The sequence below is a fragment of the Macaca nemestrina genome, chromosome 15, assembly GCF_043159975.1.
Source record: "Macaca nemestrina isolate mMacNem1 chromosome 15, mMacNem.hap1, whole genome shotgun sequence".
Lineage (NCBI taxonomy): Eukaryota > Metazoa > Chordata > Mammalia > Primates > Cercopithecidae > Macaca > Macaca nemestrina.
This window is the reverse complement of record NC_092139.1, coordinates 53,738,359-53,764,449: the sequence shown is the minus strand read 5'-3', so window position 1 is coordinate 53,764,449 and position 26,091 is coordinate 53,738,359. Positions and strand designations below refer to the sequence as shown.

Here is a 26,091-nt window from a genome sequence, read left to right as displayed (position 1 = left end):
GATCTTCATTAAACCGTTGTAACTGAGAACAGACATATGTAATAAACCTCCAAAAATAGATCCTGAAAGGCACTTTCTGCTCAGGGCAAGCAGTCATGGAATAAGCACATAAACAAGCTGGCTTCTCTGCACCACACCAGCCAAGTCAGCTTTCTCCATGGTCAGCCGCACCAGCTCTGCCCTCCTTTCTGTTAACACCAGCCAGACCTCCAGGGAAACTTTTGATAAGGCTGAGATGATGAAGGACAGTAAGCTAATTACCATGTGTATTAGGAGCTAGAGAAAGGAGGGCCTCTGGATTCATTTAAGAATGTTGAGTCTTGACATTATTCTGCCTGAAAGGGTTGGGGTTGGTGTGAAATTACAAGTTTTCACAGCTGCATGGGAAAGATCAGATATTGAGAGAAAAGCTTGAGAATAAGCAGTTTACTTTGGAGGTGGTTCCAGGATGCACAGTAGGAGAGTGAGGAAAAGAGACAGGGAAGGAAAGACAACTAATAAAGTGTATGTTATCCATGGACACACAAAGGGGAACAACACACACTGGGGCCTTTTGAGAGTGGAGGGTTGGAGGAGGGAGAGGATCCGGAAAAATAACTAATGGGTACTAGGCTTAATACCTGGATGATGCCATAATCTGTACAACAAACCCACATGACACAAGTTTACCTATGTAATGAACCTTCGCATGTACCCCTGAACTTAAAAGTTAAAAAACAACACATGTGTTATCACTCAGATTACTATTATGGACAACTGAAACTTAATCCCTTGGGGGAACTCTGAGAAACCAGCCAATACTCAAGTCTCTGAGTCCTCCCACCTGAGGAGTGAGGGAGCTGGGGTATTTATACTCTCACCCAAGTCAGTTGTGTATAAATAAATGCTTTCACAGCTGGTAGGAAAAGGCCTAACTAGTAGTGTCTTGGTCTCACTTCCCTCAGAAGCAAACCTTGAGTTAAAGACTCAATTACAACCATTTATTTGGGAGTCAATGGAGAAAGCACCAGCAGGGAAGCTGGGATGTGAGACAAGGAAGCAGTCTGTTCCTTGAGTGATAATTTCCTGATACTTCCAGCCTGACCCCTGCACAGGTCAGACTGGCCTTTCACAGTTTTAAAAAAGCCTGCAGACACAGAGGTGAAGATTCCAGCAGACAGGAATTGTTTGGAGCACACACATACAAAATAAAAGTATGAGGGATATGGGCAGGTCACTGATCATTCACTGAAGTGATCATTCATTAAATAACTTATTAAAGTGAAAAAACTGGCCAGGCATGGTGGCTCAGGCCTGTAATCCCAGCACTTTGGGATGCTGAGGTGGGCAGATCATCTGAGGTCTGGAGTTCAAGACCAGCCTGGTCAATATGGTGAAACCCCATCTCTACTAAAAATACAAAAAATTTAGCTGGGTGTGGTGGCATACACATGTAATCTCAGCTACTGGGGAGGCTGAGGCAGGAGAATTGCTTGAACCCAGAAGGCACAGGTTGCAATGAGCTGAGATTGCACCACTGTACTCCAACCTGGGTGACAGAGGGGGACTTCATCTCAAAATAATAATAGTAATAATAATAATAAAAAAATAAAGTGAAAAAACTGATCATGTATCTTGTGTAGCAGAGCCGTCATTGGAGTTTTCTGTCAAAACCATCCAAGATAAAAAGTTACCTTGCCAAGACTATCATCTTGCACAAAAGCAGAGAGAGGCTGGGTCTGCCTTCTGGGTCAGCCACTGATGAGCTTTAAAAGCTTGGATGAGCTTGAGCAGGTATAAAATAGAGAGAACCTCACCTTCCCTAGCTCTCCTGCACCAAGTTACAAGGATAAAATGAGATAATATAAATAAAAATCCTTTGAAATGGAAAAAGCACTAAACAAAATACAAGATATGAGGCATGGTGATGTGTGCTCATTTGAAACAAAAATTTTAGTTCATATTTTAGAGAAATTATATTTCCTTTAACTTGAGACTTTCATCAGGCAAGAAAAGTAACAGATCACAGTACATTTAGAATTTTCTCTGGAGCCTCATTCTTTGTTGTTGTTGATAGGAAGATGGCAGCAAAATGTGTTGATGACTCTTTTCTTAGATATAATGAGCTGTTGATGATTTGTGACTCAATCCCTGGAAGTTATCTGGAAGTCTACAATGCCAGCTCCCTGGTGAAAATTTCATAAAGAACCATCTTTGTGTCAATGAACATAAAGCTGACTTTCAAAAATAAACAAGGCACAGAAGATAAGTTTTCCTATTTCTTTTACTTACCACCTGTCCTAGATTGACTGATTTTAGGTAAAAATATTAAAGGAGGTAGACAGAAGTAGGACTTCTTTTAGTGCCCATATCTCTGGGCTCTTGCTAGAGCTATACTAGCTTATGTGTGTTTTTAAGTCCAGGGTTCAGTTTAAATTTTGAATTTCATTGCTCCATGAAGTTTCTCAGTAATTTTCCATTCATTCTATGTAGGAAACATTAGTAGCATCAGAGCCACTCAGGAACACTCTGGAAGGGACTACATCTTTTCGACTTGTTCTTCATTACAATAGCCACAGGGGAAAAAATATTTTTAAATGTTCAGGACTTACTTTCTGTTTGGCGCTGAGCTAAGCACAACACATAGATTCTAACATTTAATCATCCCCTCAGTTCTTTGGGTTAGATACTATTTTTATCTCCATTTTATATATGAGAATATTCAGCCATAAAAAGGCAATTTAGGACCAGGTGTGGTGGCTCACACCTGTAATCCCAGCACTCCGGGAGGCCGAGGCAGGTGAATTACCTGAGGTCAGGACTTCAAGACCAGCCTAGTCAACATGGCAAAATGCTGTCTCTACTAAAAATACAAAAATTAGCTGGGTGTGGTGGCAGTCGCCTGTAATCCCAGCTACTCTGGAGGCTGAGACAGGAGAATCATTTGAACCCAGGAGGCGGAGGTTGCAGTGAGCCAAGATCACACCATTGTACTCCAGCCTGGGTGACAAGAGTTAAACTCCACCTCAGAAAAAAAAAAAAAAAAAAGAAGGCCATTTAGTGCTGCTTTCAAAGAAGAATTTAAGCATTGGAAAATTACAATGACAACTTATGGTCTCAGACTGTCTCACACTGATAAGTTCCTTCAGAACTCTCCCATGGTAGAGCTCTTCTCTGAGAAGCATGGCAAGCAAGGCTTCACTGTTAAACAATAAAGACCCCAAATCTCTTTTGGGAAGGGTGTTGTTATCATCAGAACAAAAGGGAAACTCCTCTACCTGTGGCTTTGCAAGTTCTCTGTGATAAGTGTGTGTGTTCAGATGAGGTCTAGACGCTGTGCACTGGGTTTATGCATTCAGGAGAAAAGCTTAGCCAAGTCACTGCCTTCTGTTGTCTAGACTGACAAGTCCTTTGCCACCAGCCAAGTGCTCCTTTTCCCATTTCTGAACAATCTTGTTATAATCTTTCAGACAGGAAAAAGCATAGCAATTTGAACTACCCTGATTTTACCCTAGGAAGATTCAAGTTGGTGGAAGGCCAACACAAAGGAAAAAAAAAAAATTGCTAACGGTGATGATCAACATTTATTGAGTGCTAAGTTGACTGGGCAAAGCACCCTACTCGGCTTATCTCAGTGAAACTTCACAACCCACCCCCCCGCCGCCGTGTGGGAGGTATTACTATTATGCTCATTTTACAAATAAAGAAATCCAGCTTTAGAGAAGTGAACTGATGTACCCACGGTAACTTGCCTGCCTGCATCTGTCTTCTGTAAGAACTCAAATATGTAACCGCAAAGATACCCATGGATACAGTAAGACCTCACTAAATTAAAACATCAAAGTTTGAGATTACCTAATTGAATGTGGTGAAAATCTTGATACAGACAATATTTTAAAATTGATGATATCATTTCATATAGCTAGAAGTAACCTAAGCAAGTTAAAAATGACTACTTGCAACAGACCTATACTACATAATGATTTGTCAAATACAAAAACACAGAAGCACTGAAAGTTGGGATTAACACTTCAAAGCATATAAAACTTCCTGAGTTCTTGATTTGAAAAATTCACTTGTTATGTTTGGTTCTCTCTCTCTGTGTGTGTGTGTGTGTGTGTGTGTGTGTGTAAAACCTGAAACACTAGTAATTATTTCACTATAACTTACATCTACTCTAGCAATGAACATTCAAGAAGTGAGCATCCTCAATATGGGAGCCCTAAAGCCCCAAGTCCAGTATGTCTAACTCCACCCCTGCACTATGATTATCTGTGCTTGTAGATATTTGCAAAAGGATGTAACCAACTATGGAACTACTCCTTAAGGGGAACTGGGGAAGGAAATATAAAGTACCCTATCTAGTTCCATCACTTAGCAAAGAGCGCAATGTGTATAAAGCATAGATTTAATTTTCCAGTGTGTCCCTATGATATCCACTGTACCTTGACTTCTTCGGACACTTAGCTCTTGTGGTGCTTCCAGAACATCATCAGGATGGGGGAAACAGAGTCCGTGGAAAGGGCCCAAGTCAAAGCACTCATGTAGCAGTTGCATGTTCACTCTTGAGCACACACTCATGAACCCAACAGCTGTGCCTGCCACCTGAAATATCCAAAACACCTTATTATTCTTTTTTTTTTTTGAGACAGAGTCTTGCTCTGTCACCCAGGCTGGAGTGCAGTGGTGTATCTCGGCTCACCACAACCTCCGCCTCCTGGGTTCAAGCGATTCTCCTGCCCCAGCCTCCTGTGTAGCCATGTTGGCCAGGATGGTCTCGAAGTCCTGACCTCAAGTGATCTGCCCACCTCGGCCTCCCAAAGTGCTGGGATTACAGGCATGAGCCACCACACCCAGTCCAAAACACTTCATTACTTTATCAGAGGTCAAATGATTCTCATCAGGAAACCTCCAGAGCCCTCAGTATGTGGTCGGCTGGTGGTCTGGCAGGCACCCTGAGATTTAAGGGAGGAATGAGTCTCTTCCTTAAGTACATAAAACATGCTCAAAAATGTCCCAATAAGTGACCACTGGGGACACACCTAGTGGTGCATAAGTAACAGCGAAATTGCCAGAGTTCTTGACCCTTCAACCATTGGGATACTTGCCCTCTGCTCAGACCATGCCCCTGCCTGCTCCATATCCTCTGCCATTTGGTGTCATGTGTTTGTACCCCAACATAAGCCTGGTGCTTCTGTCTACTTTCTTCCCCTCTGCCATGCACATTTCTCAGGAATACAGGTCATTGTTCTGGTGCCCATGTAATCAGCCCCCAGTACAGAGAAAGTCCATGGACCCTAGCTCCTTATCAGGTAGAAACTCTTCAATTTGTCTTGAACTCACTTATTTATTAACTGGATAGTCTGATGGGGAGGAGATATGAAGGAAGGAAGTTTGGTGGAAAATGTTCGAGGGAAGTAAACTTGAGTCAGGCTGGGCTGGTTCACCAGGTGGGTCTCATCTGCAAACGTCTAACTTCCCATCACCCCGAAATGCTGGTTCTGAAGCTCTTGCAGTTGTCCCCATGATTTTCGGTCTTTGATGAGTAATACATAGGTGAGAAGATGAGTAACTAGCTGATCTGAACCCTGGTTGGGTACCAGGTACCAAATTGGTACCAAAACATTAGAAATTAACAACAGACTTCAATTCTATCATATTCCACATTGAGAGACAGCTGTGACTGAAACTCCTTATTACATCCCTTAAGTAATTCTGTAGTTCATTGTTTTCTGCAAGGAAAGTATTTAAAATTTTAAAAGAGAGAGAAAATACATAGTCCTTTGAATTTCACATAAAATAATTATTAAGTAGATTTTAAGTAAATTCTGGTTGACTGATTAGACTCTAATAGCTGTTATTAGAAACCCACATTTACTGGGTCCTGTCTCTCAAGTGTTCAGACTTTTAGATAACCATTGCATTCAGAAAGTAGCAGAACTCAATAATCACAGGCATTCTCTATTCCCAAGAATGCAGCATCTTTCCATAAATGCTCAGTCAGAGAAAATGGTTAATGCTTTAACCTCCTAAAACAGAGAATCAGGCTACAATAACACTCAGTTTTAAAATGACACTAAAAAAAATTAGGTATTAAACTACTATTTGTTCTCGAACATGTCTCCCAGTTAAAAATCATTTGTTCTCAAATGTGTTTGCAAAATAAAAGTGAGACTTCCTCTATTTTCTCCTCAAAACTGAAATACAAGGGGTATTTTTAAAAATTAATTTTTTCACATATATTCCTTTCTTTACAGTCCCCCTAAAATGATACTGCTGAAAAAGCCTGGATTTACACAGCTGTTTTATAAAGCCATTGACACTTTAATAAAAGTCCAAAATAAACATTTTAATTTTTTTCCCAAATAACAAGTGATTGTTTGTCTTGTTTGCACTCGTGAACAAAGGCTGCATAGCCGCAGTTGTCTGGCTTCTCTGTAATTTCAGGCCCAAGACTCAGCAGACGCTGATTAACCAATCCATCTACCATATGTGCAGAAAGAGACGGCCAGCCTCACTCTCGGCAGGGAAAATTGGCATCCATCTTGGTTCACATGGAGATGTCCTTCTAATCCACAGCCGCGCTGGCGCAACAAAACTTCGATGGCCTGAAATACCTTTTGCTGGCTTCACAGCGAGCTGCATGTGCATGATAAGAATGTATTATTTATAAGACCGCTGTTAGTAATGAGCTATTACACTAATGGCTCATTGTGTTTGGAATTTGATTTCAAATGGCATGGATCACACATTCTGATGAAAATGAGAAAAACATGTTTTGCCATTAGGAACAAAGATTTAACGTTCTCCAATTCTACAACCTGTTATATTCCCATCATTCATCCAGGGTTGTAACAATTTACAAAAGTTCACAATTACAGACTACAACAGAGCAAGGACATATTGTGGAAGTGTCTGCTTTTTCCTTTGAGTTTCTTTCAAATAACCAATTTGAGACTGTTCTTAAATATGAATCTGCAGGAGTATCCAAATGCATTCTTGTGTAGGCACTGAAAAAAATAAATGGATTTAATGGACTTTTTTAACTTGTACAACAGAAAAGCATTGATTGCTGGCTGTTATCTATCTTCCTGGTGACAGAAGTACTTTCCACCACAAGTGTCTTCAATTATCTTATACTGGAGAACAAAACTGAAGGTTTTGTTTTTCTTGCTTGTCCTGTAAAGATCTACATCATGACACAGAAGGTTTAGATTGCTAGAAAACTATATGTACTGTGGCCTTGTCTTCCCAAACAGGTCCATATTCCACCATGAGGGTTTTGCCCTCATTGTGACCACTGCTGGCTCTGATCCTCTCCTCCTGATGCCAAGCGCATGGCTGACCTGGCAGGCTCTCCCTGCCTCCAGGTCAGTGGTGCCTACTCGGACCACTGCTGCCCACACCATGGATGATGCCAAAGCAGACGCTCTGCCCATCTGTCACTAGGAGCCGCCGTTGGCCTCCAACTACCCTTCCCTAAAACCTCAGCTTGGAGTAAACACCAGATGTCAAGGTAAGCCAGGGTACAGTTATGACAAGGAACTTGTATGAAGTGATGGCCCCAAACTCCTCCAAACTAGCTATCAAGCCAAAGAAAGTCCTTGTAACTAAAAACCCTTTCAGTCATAAGGGTTTCCCACAGGGCACAGCCTTGCCCTCAGGCATGGTGCGTGCATGGCCTGGAACTGCCATGGCTGTTCAGAAAGAGACAAACTTGATGGACTTCTTTCTGTTTCCTCTGGTTGGCAGTGGTTGCCTTAAAGTAACATGTGCCTGTAAATGCCTAATCAGCATTCCGGGGGGGAGGGGGGAAGCCCAGATCTGCAGCATTTGCCGATTTCTGAGGTATAAGCACTCTCATCATGGCCGATGGGGGGAAAGCCCAGATTTGTAGCTTCTGCCGATTTCTGAGGCGTAAGCACTCGCATCATGGCCAATGTCAAGTGAACAGTGTGATCTCACTAAACATGTAGTTGGGAGGGAATGCACAGTAGCTAGCCATTATTTCTTACACCCACTGTATAGAGACCACAGACATTTTTTTAAAAAGCCCTCAAGAGCATGGAGAATAGCAAAAAAAAAATTGAAGGTGATGAATTTCAAGTATTTATTAACTTTGTTTTAATACAATTTATTACATTGTATGTTTCTATAATTTAATTTTTAATAATAGCTGTATTTAACAAGCAGTTTGCAGAGTTCCTGAAGATTTACAATCAGCCCTTGAGAGCCAGAGCAAGCTGGCTCCAGCACACCATTGCCTAAAAGGCCCCTAGGGAGGCAGGAAAAAGGGTAGCAACAGCATTGATCTTGAACCCCAAAAGGCTTCAGACATCAGACATGGCTCACTTCACATTAGAGGTCCCCTCCCAGATCCCAGCTCACAGTCTTGTTTCTGCCCTTCCATTTGAAGATCGAGGTCTGTAGTCTCCCCTCCATGGAACACAAAGCCTCTGATGCTTGAGGCAGCACAGCCTCTGGAAGGAGATGGGGCTGGATGCCCTCTGCCTCTTTCAAGACACCAAAGAATCCTTGCAGGGTTGGAACCTCAGTTTTCAGCCTACGGCTTTGCTCCGATGTTTACACACACTGAAAGTGTGAAACATATGGCAAGAGAGAGAAAGAACGTGGGGGAAGAGGTCACTGCGGCTTCTCTACAAAGCACTGACTCAAGTGATTCAGACTAAAACTAGTACCTCGAAACCAAATAATTAAAAGCCTTCCAAAAACAAAGACCCTGATTAAACCTGATGAGTAAAGTCTGGTCATGAAAATCCTTACTGGGGTCTGTATGAATCATTTCACTTCTCAGGAGTTTCTGTCTAGTTGTGTACAGACAAGCTTTCCAAATGGTGCTGCTAGGCCCAAATGCTTCCAGCCCTCCCTTCTGTGGCTAGCCTGGTAGCCTGGGGCTAATGGCTAAACGAGAATACGTGAAAGCAGGTCGTTGAGAAACCATGCCAAAACCTAAATATGAGAAAATAAAATAAACATTTAAAAACTAAAATAAAAATAAATAAAAATTCTTTCAATGTAGTACTTCAGAATCTAATTTCCAGGGCCAATTGTCAGCTGCAGAAACTAATACCCACATGTTTATAAAACCATGTCATTCTCACCAGGTGTGTTTTACCCTCATGTAGATGAGTGTTTCACCACCTGGACTGCACATTGGAATCATCTGGGGAGATTTTTAAAAATCCAGATTGAGGCCAGGCATGGTGGCTCATGCCTGCAACCCCAGCACTTTGGGAGGCCGAGGCAGGAGGACTACAGTTTAAGACAAGCCTGGGCAACATAGTGAGATCCTGTGTCTAAAATTAAAAATAAATATATGGATTATGTCTCACCCCCAAAAGATTCATTTGATTGGCCCGAGGGTACCCCTGCAACAGGATTTTTAAAAATGGATATAATTGATATAATTCAACTACCATAAAAACAGCCCTTTAAGAAATACACAATTCAGGCCTAGTGCACTGGCTCACACCTGTAATTCCAACACTTTTGGAGGCCAAGGTGGGCAGATGACTTGAGGCTAAGAGTTTGAGACCAGCCTGGTCAACATGGCAAAACCCCATCTCTACTAAAAATACAAAAATTAGCCAGTGTGGTGGCAGGCACCTGTAATCCCAGCTACTTGGGAGGCTGAGGCAGGAGAATCGCTTGAACCCAGGAGGTGGAGGTTGCAGTCAGCCAAGATCACACCACTGCACTCCAACCTGGGCAACAGAGCAAGACTCTGTCTCAAAAAAACGACAACAACAAAAAAAAAAAAAAACCACACACAATTCAGTGGTTTTTAATATATTCACAAAATTGTACACCCATCACCACTATCTAATCCCAGAACATTTTCATCCCCCGACCAACCAATGCCTATGCCCAATATTAGTCACTTCTCCTTCCCCTTTCCCTCCAGACACTAATGTACCTTCTGTCTCTACAGAAGTGTCTATTCTAGGCTTTCATCTAAATGCTATCATACAATACGTGGTCTTTATGACCGACTTCTTTTCCTTAGCATCGTTTTCAAGGTTCCGACATGCTGTAGCATGTATCTGTGCTTCATTCTTCTATTTCCTAGTACTATTCCCTCGTATGGATATGCCACAACTTGTTTATCTAGTCATCAGTAGACAGACATTTGGCCTATCTCTACTTTTTGGCTATTATGAATAATGCTGCTATGTACATTTGCATACAAGTCTTTGTGTGGACACGTGTTTTCAATTCTGTGTATGGAATTGCTGGGTCAAATGGTAACTCTTATGTTTAACTTTTGGAGAAAATGTCAGACTTTTTTCCAAAATGGCCATGGCATTTTATATTCCTACCAGCAATGAATGAGGGTTCCAGTTTCTCCACATCCTTGCCAACATCTGCTATTGTCCTGCTTTTTGATTATAACCCTCCTAGTGGAGGTAAAGTGGTATCTTACTGTGATTTTGATTTGCCTTTCCTTAATGACTAATGATGTTGAATGTCTTTTCACGTGCTTATTGGCCAATAGTATCTTTTATTTATTCATTTTTTTGAAAAGTGGCTATTCAAATCATTTGCCCACATTTTATGTGGATTATTTTTCTATTGTTGTGAGAGTTCTTTGTATATATTCTGGATCCAAGTCATTGGCATGGTATGGATAGTTAAAAGCCTCCCAAGTGATTTGCATATGGGCCAAGTTTGAGAACCACTGATGTAGAACAAAGCCTCAAACTGCTCATGTCATCCAAATAAGAGAACTTTTCATTCCAAGTTTCAAGAAAAGTAATATTCTTTAAACAGCTCTTATAGTTTTAACAAATAATGAGTAATGAGTAGATGAAGAATCATGAATTAGAGGGTGTGGGCTGTCTTTTGGGCCCAATAGGCTGGACCTTCTGATTTGTTTAGAAAAGCTAGAAATTCCAATTGTTATATAGACTTTCATAATTTTTACCTTAGCTGCTAATTCAAAAATATTTAATCATATATAACTTGAATCAAATCATGAGAAAACATTGCACAAATTCAAAATGAGACATTTTACAAAATGTCTGACCTATACTCTTCAAAACTGTAATTCTCATGGAAGATAAAGACTGATTGGAGAATTGTTCTAGATTTAAAAAGGCTGAAGAAACAGAGCACTTGAATTCAATGAATGGCCTGGAATTACCTCTGCCATAAAGGACATTACTGGGACTGTCAGAAAAATCTGAATAAAGTCTGTAGATTAGATAAAAGAATTGCAGGAACTAGTTGGGTGCGGTGGCTCACTCCTGTAATCCCAGCACTTTGGGAGGCCAAGGCAGGCGGATCACCTGAGGTCAGGAGTTCACCTCAGGTCAGCCTGGCCAACATGGTGAAACCCTATCTCTACTAAAAATATAAAAGTTAGCTGGGCGTGGTGGCACACACCTGTAATCCCAGCTGCTCGGGAGGCTAAAGCAGGACAATCGCTTGAACCCGAGAGGCGGAGGTTGCAGTAAGCCGAGATCATGACAGTGCACTCCAGTCTGGGTGACAGAGCAAGGCTCCATCTCAAAAAATAAAAAAAAATAAAAGAATTACAGGAATCATAATTACTTGGCTTTGATCATTGTATTGCAGTTATCTAAAAGAGTGTCCTTGTTTTTAGGAAATATACATTGAAATACTTAGAGGTAAAGGGGCATCATGTATGCAACTTACTCTCAAATGGTTCAGAATATACATGAGAGAGAGAGAAAGCCAGCGAGAGAGAAAGAGGGGGATGGGGAATTAGAAAGGATGACCAAGAGAATAAAACAAATGGGGCTGGATGTTAACATTTGGGGAATCTGGGTAGTTATAAACTTTCTTTAAGTGTGAAACTATGTCAAAACAAAACGTTAAAAAAAAATACCTCTCCAACTCAAACAAAATCCATCTGCCAGCAGAACGCTGGTTTGTGACTTCTGAAGTGTGAGATTTGGGGATTCTCAGAAGTCCCCCTATGCACCCCTAGGGGGTCTTTTCCATTCCCTCTCACTCTAGGAACAAGGCAAGAATCTACAGCACACTGGGCATCTGGAAGGACCTCGCAAAAGACAGCCTAAAGTCAGTAACCCAGGGGAGGAAGCTGGCCTGGTGCACCACCTGGAAGGGCAGTGGGAGGGCCGGGGTGGCCAGGGAGACAATGGCAGCTCCAGGGGTGCCCAGCAACACAAGAGCAACACCACTCACATCCCTCCTTCCTCTAAGTGTGTCCCCACATGGATCAGTCACTAACCTCACACACAACAGCATGATTCTCTTCATCTTGGGCCTCTATTAGTTCGGCCAGGAAGTATTCACCATAAGTTTCCTTCAGAATTGTGTCATAGCGCATAAATATTGGCATGAGATCGTCATGGTCTTCCACCCTGTTTAATAGAAAGGCTGAAGTTCAGTGTTCGTTCACTCATTTTTGTCCTTCAACGGGGCACCAACTAGGTGCCAGACCCTGTTCTAAGTGCTGGGGCTACAGCAACACTCATGATATCAACCTCCCTTCTTCTTTTTTTTTTTTTTCTTTTCTTTTTTTTTTTTTTTTGAGAGGAGTCTAATTCTGTTGCCAGGCTGGAGTGCAGTGGCACCATCTCGGCTCATCGTAACCTCCGCCTCCCGGGTTCAAGCGATTCTCCTGCCTCAGCCTCCTGAGTAGCTGGGACTACAGGCGCACACCACCACACCCAGCTAATTTTTGTATTTTTAGTAGAGATAGGGTTTCACCATGTTGGCCAGGATGGTCTCTATCTCCTGACCTCGTGATCTGCCCGCCTCAGCCTCCCAAAGTGCTGGGATTACAGGCGTGAGCCACCGCGCCCAGCCTGGACTTACCTTCTAATAGGAGAAACAGACAATAAAGATGTAACCAATTTAGACAATTCTAAACATTTCAAATAATGATACATGCTTTGGGATAGAGAGTGAGAGGGTCAAGTGGTCAGGGAGGACCTCTGTGAGGAGGGTCATCTGAGCTGAGAGCTGAATGAAGAGAAAGGGAGGAAGCTATGTTGAAACCTAGAAGTGGAACATTGCAGGCAGAGGGAACACAGTTGGCATGTGTGGGTGTGGGATGCAGGGAAGCACTTGTCATGAGCCAAAGGACAAGAGACTAGGGCCAGCACTTCCCAAGGATGTTCTAAGAAACACCACTATGTATTGTCCCGAGCATCCTCCCAGCCCAAATAATTCCAGTGCCTAAAACAATAACCCGTATAAGTCTCTTCCTGTTTCATAGTTATATATTAAAGACTCTGAGAAGCACTACAGTAAAGAATATTTAACCTTGTTTACGCATTTTTTAAACACTGGCCCATGGAATCTTTTATTCCTGAGATGTCTCTGCACTTGCCATGGAGGGGAAGGCTGGTGAGGTGATGGAGCACTGCTCGCCCTCCTGGGGACATCCACTCCGCTTCCATGCTCAGGACCCTTTACAGAGACCTTGACAACTAGTTGGGGATGGGGGGCGGCGGCGTGTGGGGACAAGAACCAGATTTATTGCAACTTGGGGAGGCTGGCTCCTGTGTTCCATCTTGCCGCAGGATTTAACACTCCTTTCTTCTTTTTAGCACATTCTTGGGTAAATTTAGTGCTATTTTTTACCTGTCTGGGATGTTCTTATACTTTTTTTTTTCTGATACTCTTCCTGTAAAAATGTTTCAGCTTTGTGTTATTTTCTTCTAGAATATCTGCTTTGGCTACTAATGTCTATTTCCTTCCCCCCGAGCTTTACCATGCTACCATCTTCATCATCCCATTTTATCTTCTAGTATGTTCTCTTTGACATTAATAGGAGCTCCATCCACTCAGTGATCAGTATATATATATAAAGCTCAGGGCTTTATCCAGATGATTTCTGCTACTGTGTTTCTCATAGCGATCCCAGGAGGGTGGCACTGCCATTTTCACTTTGCAGAGGGAGGAGAGCAAGGCCCATGGGGATGAGGAAATGCTTTGCCTGAGATGACAGAAATAGTTGGCAGCAGAGCCGTGATATGAGCTCTGGTCTAGTGACTTAAGCCCTACCTTCACACTCCGCTAAGCTGACAATGCACTTCAGAAATACTCCTTTATTTTGACTCTTCTTTTGAAAATTTGCAGCAGGAAGCAAAAGAGTTGAGAGGGGGGAGTCCTCGGCTAGGGGTCAGAGGTTATCATCCAGCCAGCCCTGCCACCACTCCTCCTGCCCCTGTAGGAACGAATCCCCTGATCCTGCCACAAGTGTACTCCCTAAGCCTAAATTCTTTAAACTGGATGACCCCATGCACTCTGGATGAAAATCTTCATCCTGCTCCCAGGATGAAACCTTTGCCTCTGCAGACACAAGTATAATGGTTGAAATGATGCTCGTTTTTCATTAAAAACAGTAAGTATCTTGATGGAACAACTACACAGTTGAAAAACCAGGTCTCTGGTCTATAAAACTTCAGAGGTAAGGAGGGAGCCAACCAACAAGACCATGATACAAGGAGGAAAAGACGCACACAGAAGATGAGAACTCAGGATGGAAGCGACCATCACCATGACTCCTCAGGTTGAATCTTCTCGTTAACCTCTTGATACGGTTTGGCTGTGTCCCCACCCAAATCTCGTCCTGAATTGTAGTTCCCATAATCCCCACATGTCATAGGAGGGACCTGGTGGGAGGTAATTGAATCATGGGGGCAGTTTCCCCCATGCTATTCTCGTGATAGTGAGAAGGTTCTCACGATATATGATGGTTTTAGAAGGGGTCTCCCCTTTCACTCGGCTCTCATTCTTCTTTCCTGCTGCCTTGTGAAGAAAGACACGTTTGCTTCCCCTTCCACCATGATTGTAAGTTTCCTGAGGCCTCCCCAGCGCTGTGGAACTGTGAGTCAATTAAACCTCTTTCCTTTATAAATAGCCCAGTCTCAGGTATGTCCTTATAGCAGTGGGAGAATGGACTAATACACCTCTTGTCAAAACTCTCTGGAAGGAGAGACAGCAAAGGGTCTTTATCCAGGCAACCAGATCCTTTGTTTTCTTAAACTGTCAACCTGGCCCTGATGTCATCACCACCAAACAGTCTTATTCCATCATGCAAGGGCATCAGCAGGAATTTCTAGTGATGAGGCTAAATCAGGGAGCCAGAAACAAATGTCAACCGTTTTTTGAATGGGTATGACTGTACTACTGATGCTGCAGTCATTTTTCAAGCTATTTCAGCCCTGCAATAATTTACCAAAGGCCTTGACCACTTGTCTGTCTATTTCTGCATGTGATCACTGAGCATTATCAGTGGTCACCTGTGGCCCAGGGGACTGAGGGACAACCATAAATGCATTAAGTCTTATGGTGCTCTTGAAAATATTAGAAATAAAATGATACAGCATAGTGGTCACAGCCTGAGCAGGGGAGCCAGGCTGCCTGTGTCTGGATCCTGCTTCTGCCCAGCTGTGACTTTGGGTACTTTACCTCTCTATGTTACTGTGTGTGCATCTGTCATAAAAATAGCAAATGTTTAAAAAGATCATATGCAATGTTATTGTTATTATCATTATTACTTAGGTAGGAGAAACCAAAAAGAACTGCAGAACTTCTACAGTCAGTGGGTGGAATGAGAGTTTCTTACTACAGAAGCTTGAATCACTGCACTCACTTCCCATTGACTACTGTAAGGAGAAACTCTGTCATTCCATCCACCATCACTAGTCTTCTTAAAACCCTGCTTTCTTCATCTTACTTTAAAACTTTTCCATGCAGCCATAAGAAATAATGAAATCATGTCCTTCGCAGCAACATGGTTGCAGCTGAATGTCATTACCCTAAGCGAATTAACGCGGGAGCAAAAAAAACAAATACTGCATGTTCTCACTCGTAAGTAGGAGCTAAACAACGGGCACTCATGGACATAAAGATGGTAACAATAGACACTGGGGACTTCTAGGGAGGGGAGAGAAGGAGCAGGGTATGGGTTGAAAAACTGTTGAGTACTATGCTCAGTACCTGGGTGATGGGATCAACTGTACCCCAAACCTCAGCATCATGCAACATACCCAGGTAACAAACCTACACATGTACCCACTAAATCTAAAATAAAAGTTGAAATTGGTTTTGAAAAACTCCACTTTTGCAAGCTCCCCACTGTTTCTGGGATGGGTACAAAATTCTTTGCCTCCATCTTTCCACCCTAGTCACCAATAATGATAAGAGTTGATTCACTTATTGTCTCTAGAAGGAGACTTCACCATCTTCCCTCCTTCCCACGTCTATTCTCAGCCAGTGCTCTGACCACCTTGCCCATCCCCAATTCCAGCATCCCCAAAGCTCATCTCCACCCTACACCCTCCAGTGACTCTTCTCTCCCAACCTCCTTTCCCAGGAACCCAATGATGGGATCATCACTGGATATATATTGTCCAGTTCTGGTGCTAATTCTTATAGCCAAGGTGTAGCATCTTCCCAAACAGGGAAAACGTTCTTTAGGGAAACAGAAGGAATTCTGTAGCAGTTCTGTAGCATGTAGCCCAACAGCAATAGCCAATGTGAACCGGGCCCACACCTTGTGCTGAGACCTTGTCAAGGGTCCCATTACAGTGACAGCAGTGAAGGGCAGAATTTTTATGCCCAAGGGGCAGCATCTGGGCAGTCTGAACCTATGGTCCTATGCTGGTGGCATCATAGCCCCTCTGCTTAGCCTTCTGACTCTACTGACTAAGAAACTGGCAAAGTCACTTCAATGCTAAGCCTTGGTTTTCTCATGCACAAAAAACAGGTAGGGACAAGAATAGCTGCGAGATCCAAATGACGCATTAAAGCCTGCTCTCTGGGGCACAGTAAGTCCTTAGCAAGTGTTTGTTCTCCACATGAGCCCTCAGAACCTTGGCAGAAAAAGCCTAGAACATTCTGCTGCCTTCCAGGAACAACTCACTTCCCCACTTAACCTGCCAAAAGGGTGTTGCTAATAAGAGGTGGTAGCTTTTCTCTGTAAGAAGAGTCCTTGATGATATTGGCTAAAAATAATCTGTAAAAAATTCTAGGAGACAGTAGTCAACAAATCCATTTTCAAACATTTTGCCAAAAATAAAAGGTTGCATCAATGTTTATTAACAGACATTTTAAATAATGGAAAAATAATTCAATAACCTAATCATTTTAAGTGAATGAAGACAGCAATCACACACAATCAGCTGTGCACCATAGGCTTTTATTTATACGATGGACACAAAAATATTACTCTACAGCTATAAACATCAGGAATAAAGGTTCCGGGAGACCCAGAGCCCTAGGCCTGCTCATGAAACCGAGCAACCCATTAACAAAGTTATCCACAATCATACCTCAACACGAATTCTTCTGGGAAAAACAGAAAAACATCCAAATCTTGGAGTTCTGAAGAGGCTCTCTTAAGCCCTTCCCCAAAATGGATAAAGAGGAACTTGTTCTGCTAAATGCATTCCTTGGGGTAATTGATAATTTATGATCTTGCATCAGCCCGAGTGCTAATGATAAAGTATGACATCAGCCTCACATAGTCTCAAATGGCATATGACAAAGTCCAGCCCCACAGAAACAAAACACCCCAGCTATGGAAAACAACTCATGTAGTCAAATGTTTCAACGTGAGTGTTCTGAGGCAACGAGCGCTGCCTGTCAAAGTCAGGATGCAAGAAGAGCCACCGTGAATTTGGCGCGGCAGCGCCACGTGCCCTGGCGTTGACATGCTGCACAGTGTTCCAGTGGTGATGACGATGCGGAGTTTATAGATCAACACAGAGTGCAATGGAAATAGTACAGTTCTCTGAGTGAAAAGCAAAGTTACTTTATATCTTCCATTCAGAATGTGGCTTGGAGGGGGCAGCAATGTGCTTGTTAATGTCATCAACTATACAATATTTTATTTTAACTTCTCTGGAGGAAACAAACGGTCCACCTCATAAAGACTTATCAATCTCTCAGACACCCAGATTTCCATCAGACTCTGAAAACTGTGCCATGTGAAATGGAGTTGAACCCACACCTTAAGAAAATCGACCACCTCTCCAGGACACCCTACTTGAGAAATGGGTGTCTTCTAAGTCCACAGCTAGTAATGAGCTGGTAGCTCTCACTGGCTTCCTGGGAGCTGGGGAGAAGTGAGGACAAACTCCCTCAGCACTTCCACCAGTCGGTTAGCTGGGCTTGCTAGGAGCACCGCGACGTCCAGGCCACGCAGAGCTCTCCCCTGCAGCCTGATGGGTCTCTGGGTGACACGCAGATCCTGAGATTGCTTCATTGCCTCCACGGTCTGGCTGCTGCACTACATGATTACGGCTCCAGAGGAAAACCTGCAGGCCCGCTTCCCTCGAGTCTGAGAGGTGTGCATCACTTCCCTGCAAGCACAGAAGCCCCTGCGAATGCACAGACGGAAAGCTCACACTTAAGGACTGGAGTGACAGCAGCAGCAGCAGGCCACCTCTTCTGGATGCACCTCTGCATCCAGAATCCTGGCACAGCCTCCTCGTTCCTGTCTGATGATAGTCTCCATATTCAGAGAGGATTTGCATTTCACTAGCTGGACTTTAAAAGGTACAGTGGTAAAAGGAATTCTGTTGACACTTCAAACGCCATTAATATATTTCTTCAAACCTGTGTGTGTGTGTATTTTAAGGAACCAGTGAAGAAAGAAAAAAAGTCATAGAAAATCTAATTTAGTAGTAGTGCCAGAGAATGCAGTGTGTTCTAGTTACGCCAACTCTTTACCATGAACACTGTCTCAGTGTGGGGTAGGAGAACCTAAGATCAGCACCAACTAGATTGTTCTTTGACTTCAGGTATCCAAAACCAAGCACCTTTTTTCTTTCCAAGATCTCTTGTGACCTCTAGTGGTCTTCTTTAAGAAAATCAAATCTATCATTTCTAAACTCCATACAGTATTCCACTGTAGAACTTCAAAATGGGGTTTGGAGTCATTCAGCTTCTAGTCCTTGGAAAATGTCATGCTTTAAAAAATTATGAAGGGTTTTAAGCTCAAATTTGTCATGTGCTTTTCAAAGCACATCTGATCTAAACGTCCATCCTGGGATAGTATGGCTCCAGCTGGATCGTCAACCAAGGTCTACTTACTGGGTCACTTACCAATCTTACTCATGAAGGTTGTTGGGGAAAATCTGTCATTGCTCTACCCCTTCTTTTGGAATGCTTTAGGATATTCACAACAAACATCAGAATGTTTATTCATATGAAATTGCTCAGAAGTCAAGTTTAAGTGGATTTCTAAAAAGCATGACATGAGACTATCAAATGCTTCACAAAAATGATTGCCTTAAGAGTTTAAACTTTGTAATTACAAACCACCAATCTTAAATCTTAAAGAATGTTTTTTTCATATATTTTATTTTCTAATTTCAATAGTTTTGGGAATATGGGTGGCTTTTAGTTACATGGATGAGTTCCTTAATAGTGAATTCTGAGATTTTAGTGCACCCATCACCTGAGCAGTGTACACTATACCCAATAGGTTGGATTTTATTCCTCACCCCCTCCCGACCTCCCGCTTCCCAGTCCCCACAGTCCACTATGTCACTCTGTATGCCTTTGCGTCCTCATAGCTTAGCTCCCACTTACAAGTGAGAACATACGGTATTTGGTTTTCCATTCCTGAGTTACTTCACTTAGAATAATGGTCTTCAGCTTCATCCAAGGTGCTATAAAAGACACTATTTTGTTCATTTTTATGGCTCAGTAGTATTCCATGGGGTATAAATATCATATTTTATTTATTCACTCATTGGTTGATGGGCACTTAGGTTGGTTCCATATCCTTGCAATTGTAAATTGTGCTGCTATAAACATGTGTGTGCATGTATCTTTTTCATATAATGACTTATTTTCCTTTGAGTAGATTCCCAGTAGTGGGATTGCTGGATCGAGTGGTAGCTCTACTTTTAGCTCTTTAAGGAATCTCCACACTGTTTTCCATAATGATCGTACTAATTTACATTCCCACCAGCAGTGTGAAAGTGTTCCTTTTCACCACATCCATGCCAGAATCTGTTGTTTTTTGACTTTTAAATTGTGGCCATTCTTGTAGGAGTAAGCCAGTATCTCATTATGGTTTAATTTGCATTTCCCTGATGATTAGTGATTTTTCATCTATTTTAAAAAGCAACAAGGTTGAGCCAATTTAATCAATCATTGTTATCAACAAAGAAGCAATACTCCACTAAGGAAACTTCAGTTATTTCACAACATTGTTTGAAAGCATATAATCCTTTCCTTGGCCAAGTCTCCTCCCAGCCCCAGGAGGACTTGAAAAAGACAGGTTTTCCCCCAGAAAAAGAGCATGCCAATAGTTTCTAAATCTAAACATCTCAAATCCACCATGGATGATTAATGAAGCCCACCGTAGATTTTAAAGGTGTGTCCAGAAGTAGCTATGCTTTATTTCAGATAGTATGAAAAGTACAAAACAGTACTTCATTAATTACTGTCTAAGTAGATAGGCAGATTACAGCATAATTTTCCACATGCATAAATCAAAGAAACAGGACAGGGGATTACAGCATTAATTCATTGGTTTTGAATGTGTCACTAGCCAAATGGCCAAAGGATAATTACATCCCCAAACCCTTCACTGGTTCAGTGTCTTAAGAATTGTGGGCCGGGCGCGGTGGCTCATGCCTGTAATCCCAGCACTTTGGGAGGCCGAGACGGGCGGATCACGAGGTCAGGAGATCGAGACCATCCTGGCCAACACGGTGAAACCCCATCTCTACTAAAATACAAAAAAACCCAGCTGGGCGTGGTGGCGGGCGCCTGTAATCCCAGCTACTGAGGAGGCTGAGGCAGGAGAATGGCATGAACCCGGGAGGCGGAGCTTGCAGTGAGCGGAGATCGCGCCACTGCACTCCAGCCTGGGCGACAGAGTGAGACTCCATCTCAAAAAAAAAAAAAAAAAAAAAAAAAGAATTGTGTTGTTTGGCGACAGAATGAGACTCCATCTCAGAAAAAAAAAGAATTGTGTTCTTCACCATTAACTATCAGTGCAAGTAACTACCGTTGCAACGGATGTCAAAAAACATGTGAGGGAAATAAGAGACAGGAAGTAGCCTAAGAGCCACACAGCCATGCCCGTCTGACTTCTGTAAAGTCTCCATTTTTCTAGTGTTCTTAAGGAGGGAGGTAGTCCATACAACTGCATTCTCCAGATACATGAAATCCTGTGCCTGCAAGTATCAAAACTCGAATTTGAACATGTGGATCGAGGGCTTTCTAAAATGTGCCACACCTCTCTACCTTCTGCAGGCAAAGGCACCAACTGCCATACTGTCATACAATTCACTTCCACATGAATTCACTACTGTCCACTTATCTTCTTACAAACATCCCTTCCTCACTGCAAAGTATCCACTGTCATCTCTTTGCTATCATTCCTCCTGTGCTTTGCTTCTTTCAGATTTTCTGTGGGCACACCATCAGGGGCCGTATGTGCAAGACCTCAGGTTAAGGTATCCAGGTTTATTTCAAGTTTTGTGAGCCTTGTCCACTGAAGGTTATAGTCCATAGCACTCAAGTTTTCAAGAGAAGAAAGGAAGAGAAGGAGGAAGTGAGGAAGGAAAGGAGGGAGAAAGGGAGACCAAACCACAACCATCTGTTACCAAATGCTTACTGGGAGCCAGGCACTGGGCTGAGCACATCCCACACCTTTTCTCCTGCACCCTGCATCCTGAGTGATAAGCGGGGTATTAGGGAGTAAATTAACAGACAATACCTTACTAAAAAGTGAAAGGAATAGGGAATTTTTGGATGGGCTGTTTCTATACATGTCATTTTCAGTGTTGGATTTATATACAAGTTTTCTATTACAATAATGCCTTGCTGAATAACTAAGTTGAAAGTACTTAAGCCCTACATACCTCCAGAAAATGATAATTCCCAAGATACAAGTCGAGTATCCTGACTAAAACTTAAGAAAACACTTTCAGAAATTCGCCTCTGTCAGTTGTAACTAACTCATATCTATCCCCTGCCTAATCCTTTGAAATTGTCTAGAATTGCCTACTTTGTAGGAACATGTTTAATCATCCAGTAGGATGTTAGCTTAACTGGAAATTACTTTAAATTCAAGTATTTTATTCATTTAAAATGGAACCTATAAAAGGCACTCAAACTCTCACACATTTAGACAAACGCAATTTAAAGCAACAAAATACTATTTTGACCTAACAGATGGGGAAACTCTTTTTTTTTTTTCTTCTTCTTCTTCTTCTTCTTTTTTTTAGACAGTCTCCTTCTGTCGCCAGGCAGAGAAAAAGGAGAAAAAGAGCAAATCAGGCTGTGGGTTGGGGAGAGGCCAATGTCTGGGCAGGCGGGCCCCCTCCCTCTCACCCAAAGTTCTTCTGATTTTTCTTTAATAGATATGGAAGCATCCAAGTTATCTATTTTTTCTTAAATGAGTTTTGGTAATTTGTGTTTTTCAAGGAATTGGCCCATTTTTATCTAAATTGTTGGACTTATTGACATTGAGTTATTTGTAGTGTCCCTGTATTAATCTTTTAATCCCTGTAGGATCTGTAGTGATATCACCTCTTTCATTCCTGATACTGGCAATTTGTCTTTTTTCTTGGTCAGTTTGGCTGGAAGTATCAGTTTTATTCATCCTATCTGTGCCTTTTTAAATTGCCAAATCTAATGGCTTCTCTTTTACTCAAATAATTTCATTGCCCTGCATCTTTCGCCACTTTATGAGTCTGAATTTCTTCTATATTCCTCTCCCTCTCTTCTAGTTTTCTTTCTTATTATTCATAGCTTGTTTTCATTTTTCAAAGCTCTGCCCTGGTTGGTCCTATGCTTTTTCACAGTACAATCTCCCCCTCAGCAAGACAATCTCCTTCATTTTCATGATCTCCCCACTTATCGACAAACTGACAACTCACAAATGTATATCTCAAACCTGGCTTTTCCCTCTATTTCGATTTCCAACCTTCTCCTGTCCATTTAAATCTATTATTTCTACTTTCAGTTAATAAAATCACCATTTCCCCTAAACCTGAATTACCATTAACTCCTCATCCCTCAACTCCCCCATCCAACTGTAACCAAGTGCTACTCTCTAACATGTCTCTCTGTATCTATGCACCTGACCTGATCCTTTCCCCACCATGTAAACCAAAAATAAAATTCTAAGCCCCTCAAACCAATTGAATGGACTCCTCCTCTCAGCCAAGGGTATTCCAACATAAACCTGAAATACCAGTTCAGCCCATGATGGGAATGGGTGGTCAGTCATGCCTCATTATACTTTCCCTTTGGCATTAACGCACAGCTGACCAGGATTAACATGAAAACAGAGACCTTAAGAATGACAGAACAGACTCTTTGTAGGAATAAGATACCAACATGACAGCAGGGCAGGCCCTGAAATAAACTGAAGTATTTTACCCCAAAATATATTTCTTTGACATATTTTGAAATGGCCCTGTAAAGCTGTCTCTTCTGGGAAAATTCTGCATTCTGTGGGGAATCCCCTTCCCTTTCCAGGCATTTTTTTCCTGATCCAAGAGAGAATTAACTAAGAGTCAGGCATATTTTTAAGTTCGATAAAAAATATTTACAGTCTATTCTCTCTGAAGCCTGCTACCTGGAGGCCTCATCTGCACAATAAGAACCTTGGTCTCCATAACCCCTGTCTTAACCCAGACAGTCCCTCGTATTGATTCCAGGTCTTTAGATAAACCCTTTCAACCAACTGCCAATCAGAAAATCTTTGAATCTGCCTATGACCTGGAAGGCCCTTCCCTGCTTTGAGTTGTCCTGTCTTTCCAGACTGAACCAATGCACATCTTACGTTTATTGATTTGTGTCTTATATCTCCCCAAAATGTATAAAACCAAGCTGTAGCCCAACCACTTCAGGCATAAGTTCTCAGGACCTCGTGCAGCTGTTGCAAAGCCCTGGTCACTCGTATTTGGCTCAGAATAAATCTCTTCAAACATTTTACCGAGTTTGACTCTTTTTGTCAACAACCTGGATCTCTGTGACCTGTCGCTGCTAGAATTCCAGCCTGTGTCATGATCTCCATGATCTTGGTTTCTATCTCTATCTGATTCCTATCTCTATGGATGCTTTTCACCCATTTTGTACATCATAAAAGTGTAATCAGCAGTACTGTATACACTTTTTGTTTCTAAGTCTGCCTTCACTCGGCATAAACCTTCTGAGATTGATTCACGCTACTATATGTAAATGGTTCATTCCATTGAATTGCTGAGTAGCATCCACTGTATAGATGTACCACAGTTTGTAAGAGTAAACAACATTTACTGATGGACAGACAATTAGAGGTTTTTTTGGGGGCGGGGGGAGCGGTTGTAATGAAGCTGTCTTCATCTCTCTCTGTGCACCCCGCTTCTCAGCTACCAACGTGACAGTTAACTGAAGTGAGTCTCTCCCCACCACTTAACTCTAAGGCCCTTTGTCATAGTAATATTTAATATTTCCTGGGCCCTCACATGTGGCAGGAAGTGTGCTATGTGCTTGACATTCATTAGCTCACAATCATCACAATCTTGTGCTGTAGACAATAGGCTTACACCCACTGACGGAGGGAACTTACACCCCCGCAGAGTTCACTTTCCTTTTGTAAGTTAACCCACCTGGTGAGCAGGAGAGCCAAAATCAGAATCCACATCTATCTGATGCCAGCATTGCAAACTCTTAACAACGATGCCATACTACTGCTACATGCCTGGTAAATGATAGGCTCTTACTTTTGTAAAGTTTTTAAAACTTTTAAAATACTTTTCTAAAGAAAGTCAGCATTCCTCAAACACAGCAATGGCTGATCCTAAAAGATACAATTTATTCTTCACTGATAAGCCAAGCAACCACCCCTGTGAGATGATTTCATAATGCACTCTTATTTCTAATAGCCACTTTACATCGCTCATGGTTGTGTGAGTCAGAACTCTGGCAGGGCTCAGCTGGGCATCCTCACTTGGGTCTTTCATGTGGCTCCAATCAGAGGTCAGCTGTGCTGTAGATATATGGGGCTCTCCTGGGCTGGGCGTCCACAATGGCTCACTCACACAGTGGGCAGGGGAAGCTAACTGTCAGCAGGAGCCCAGCTGGGGCTGTCAACCACCCCTCCCCTGTGAATATGTGGCTTCTCCAGACTTCTTACATACGGCTGGCTTCCTCCAGAGCAAGCATCCTGAGAGTGCCAGGCGGAAGCTTTCCAGCCTCACAAGTCCCAGAGCACCCCTTTGGCCATGGTCTACTGGTCAAAGTAGTCACAACACACCCAGCTCCAGGAAGAGAGGATGGAACCCCCAAGGCTTGAAGAGAGGAGTGCCAAGGTCACATCAAAGAAGGGCCTGCGGGGTGGAAGGTGGTATGGCAGCCATCTTTGGAAAACACTGCCACAGCCATCTCCCTAAAACTGCTGAACTTGGGGCACCTGATGGTAGAGACCTTCAACTTGGAAAACCCCTCTCTGGGGTCAACAGCATCCTCACTCACTGAATGTCAGAAAATAGTTGGGATTTACCAGGAAAACTGAACAGGCAGGTTCATTTTCAAGCTTGTTTTATTTGGAAGTTATCTTACTGGTGTGGGACCTAGGATTGTATGTTTTCAGAAACCCCTCAGGAGTCAATGCATAACGTTATAGCCACATAGAACGAAATAAGTATCATCAGATAGTCCTGCAAATAATGTCATTAAGGGGAACTATAAAGATATCCAAATGAAGTAATGTTTATGCGTATTGTAAAAAAATTTTATCTGAGCTATGGTCACTTAGCATTGGTAGTTGAAAGAGTCTTGGGAAGATGACTGTCCCAGTGAAGCAAGCTTAGGTCACACAAGGCATGACTCCAACCGTACCTGGCTTTGCGAACGTGCAGCTGAGGATAGTGGCTGTGCCTGTGACATATATGCACTGCAAAGTCTTCCTCATACGTCAGACATGGAATGTTCCCCACTTGGTCAAAAACAGTTATGAGAGTTGAGCCTAAATCACAGAGATAAAGAAACATGTCCTTATTTATCAAGAAATAAATTTGGGATGTCAGAACAAAATGTAGTTTCCATTCTAAATTGTGCTTTAATTGCTCTAATCAAATATGCACATGATACATTGAGGGCCTGGAGACCATTCTTATTTCTCATTCC

General features: G+C 42.4%; 1 protein-coding gene across 8 annotated transcripts in view; it reads right to left on the bottom strand.

Moving 5' to 3' along the window:
* Positions 1-26,091, bottom strand: part of LOC105486805 (cilia and flagella associated protein 61) — a 290,537-nt gene that overhangs the window by 241,733 nt on the left and 22,713 nt on the right. For all 8 annotated transcript variants that reach the window (XM_011749866.2, XM_011749862.2, XM_011749864.2 and 5 more), the window contains 3 exons: positions 25,804-25,930; positions 12,218-12,350; positions 4,425-4,584 (listed from right to left, as the gene is read on the bottom strand). In XM_011749866.2, coding sequence (XP_011748168.2) covers positions 4,425-4,584; positions 12,218-12,350; positions 25,804-25,930 — 420 coding nt within the window. The remainder of the gene's footprint in view (positions 1-4,424; positions 4,585-12,217; positions 12,351-25,803; positions 25,931-26,091) is intronic.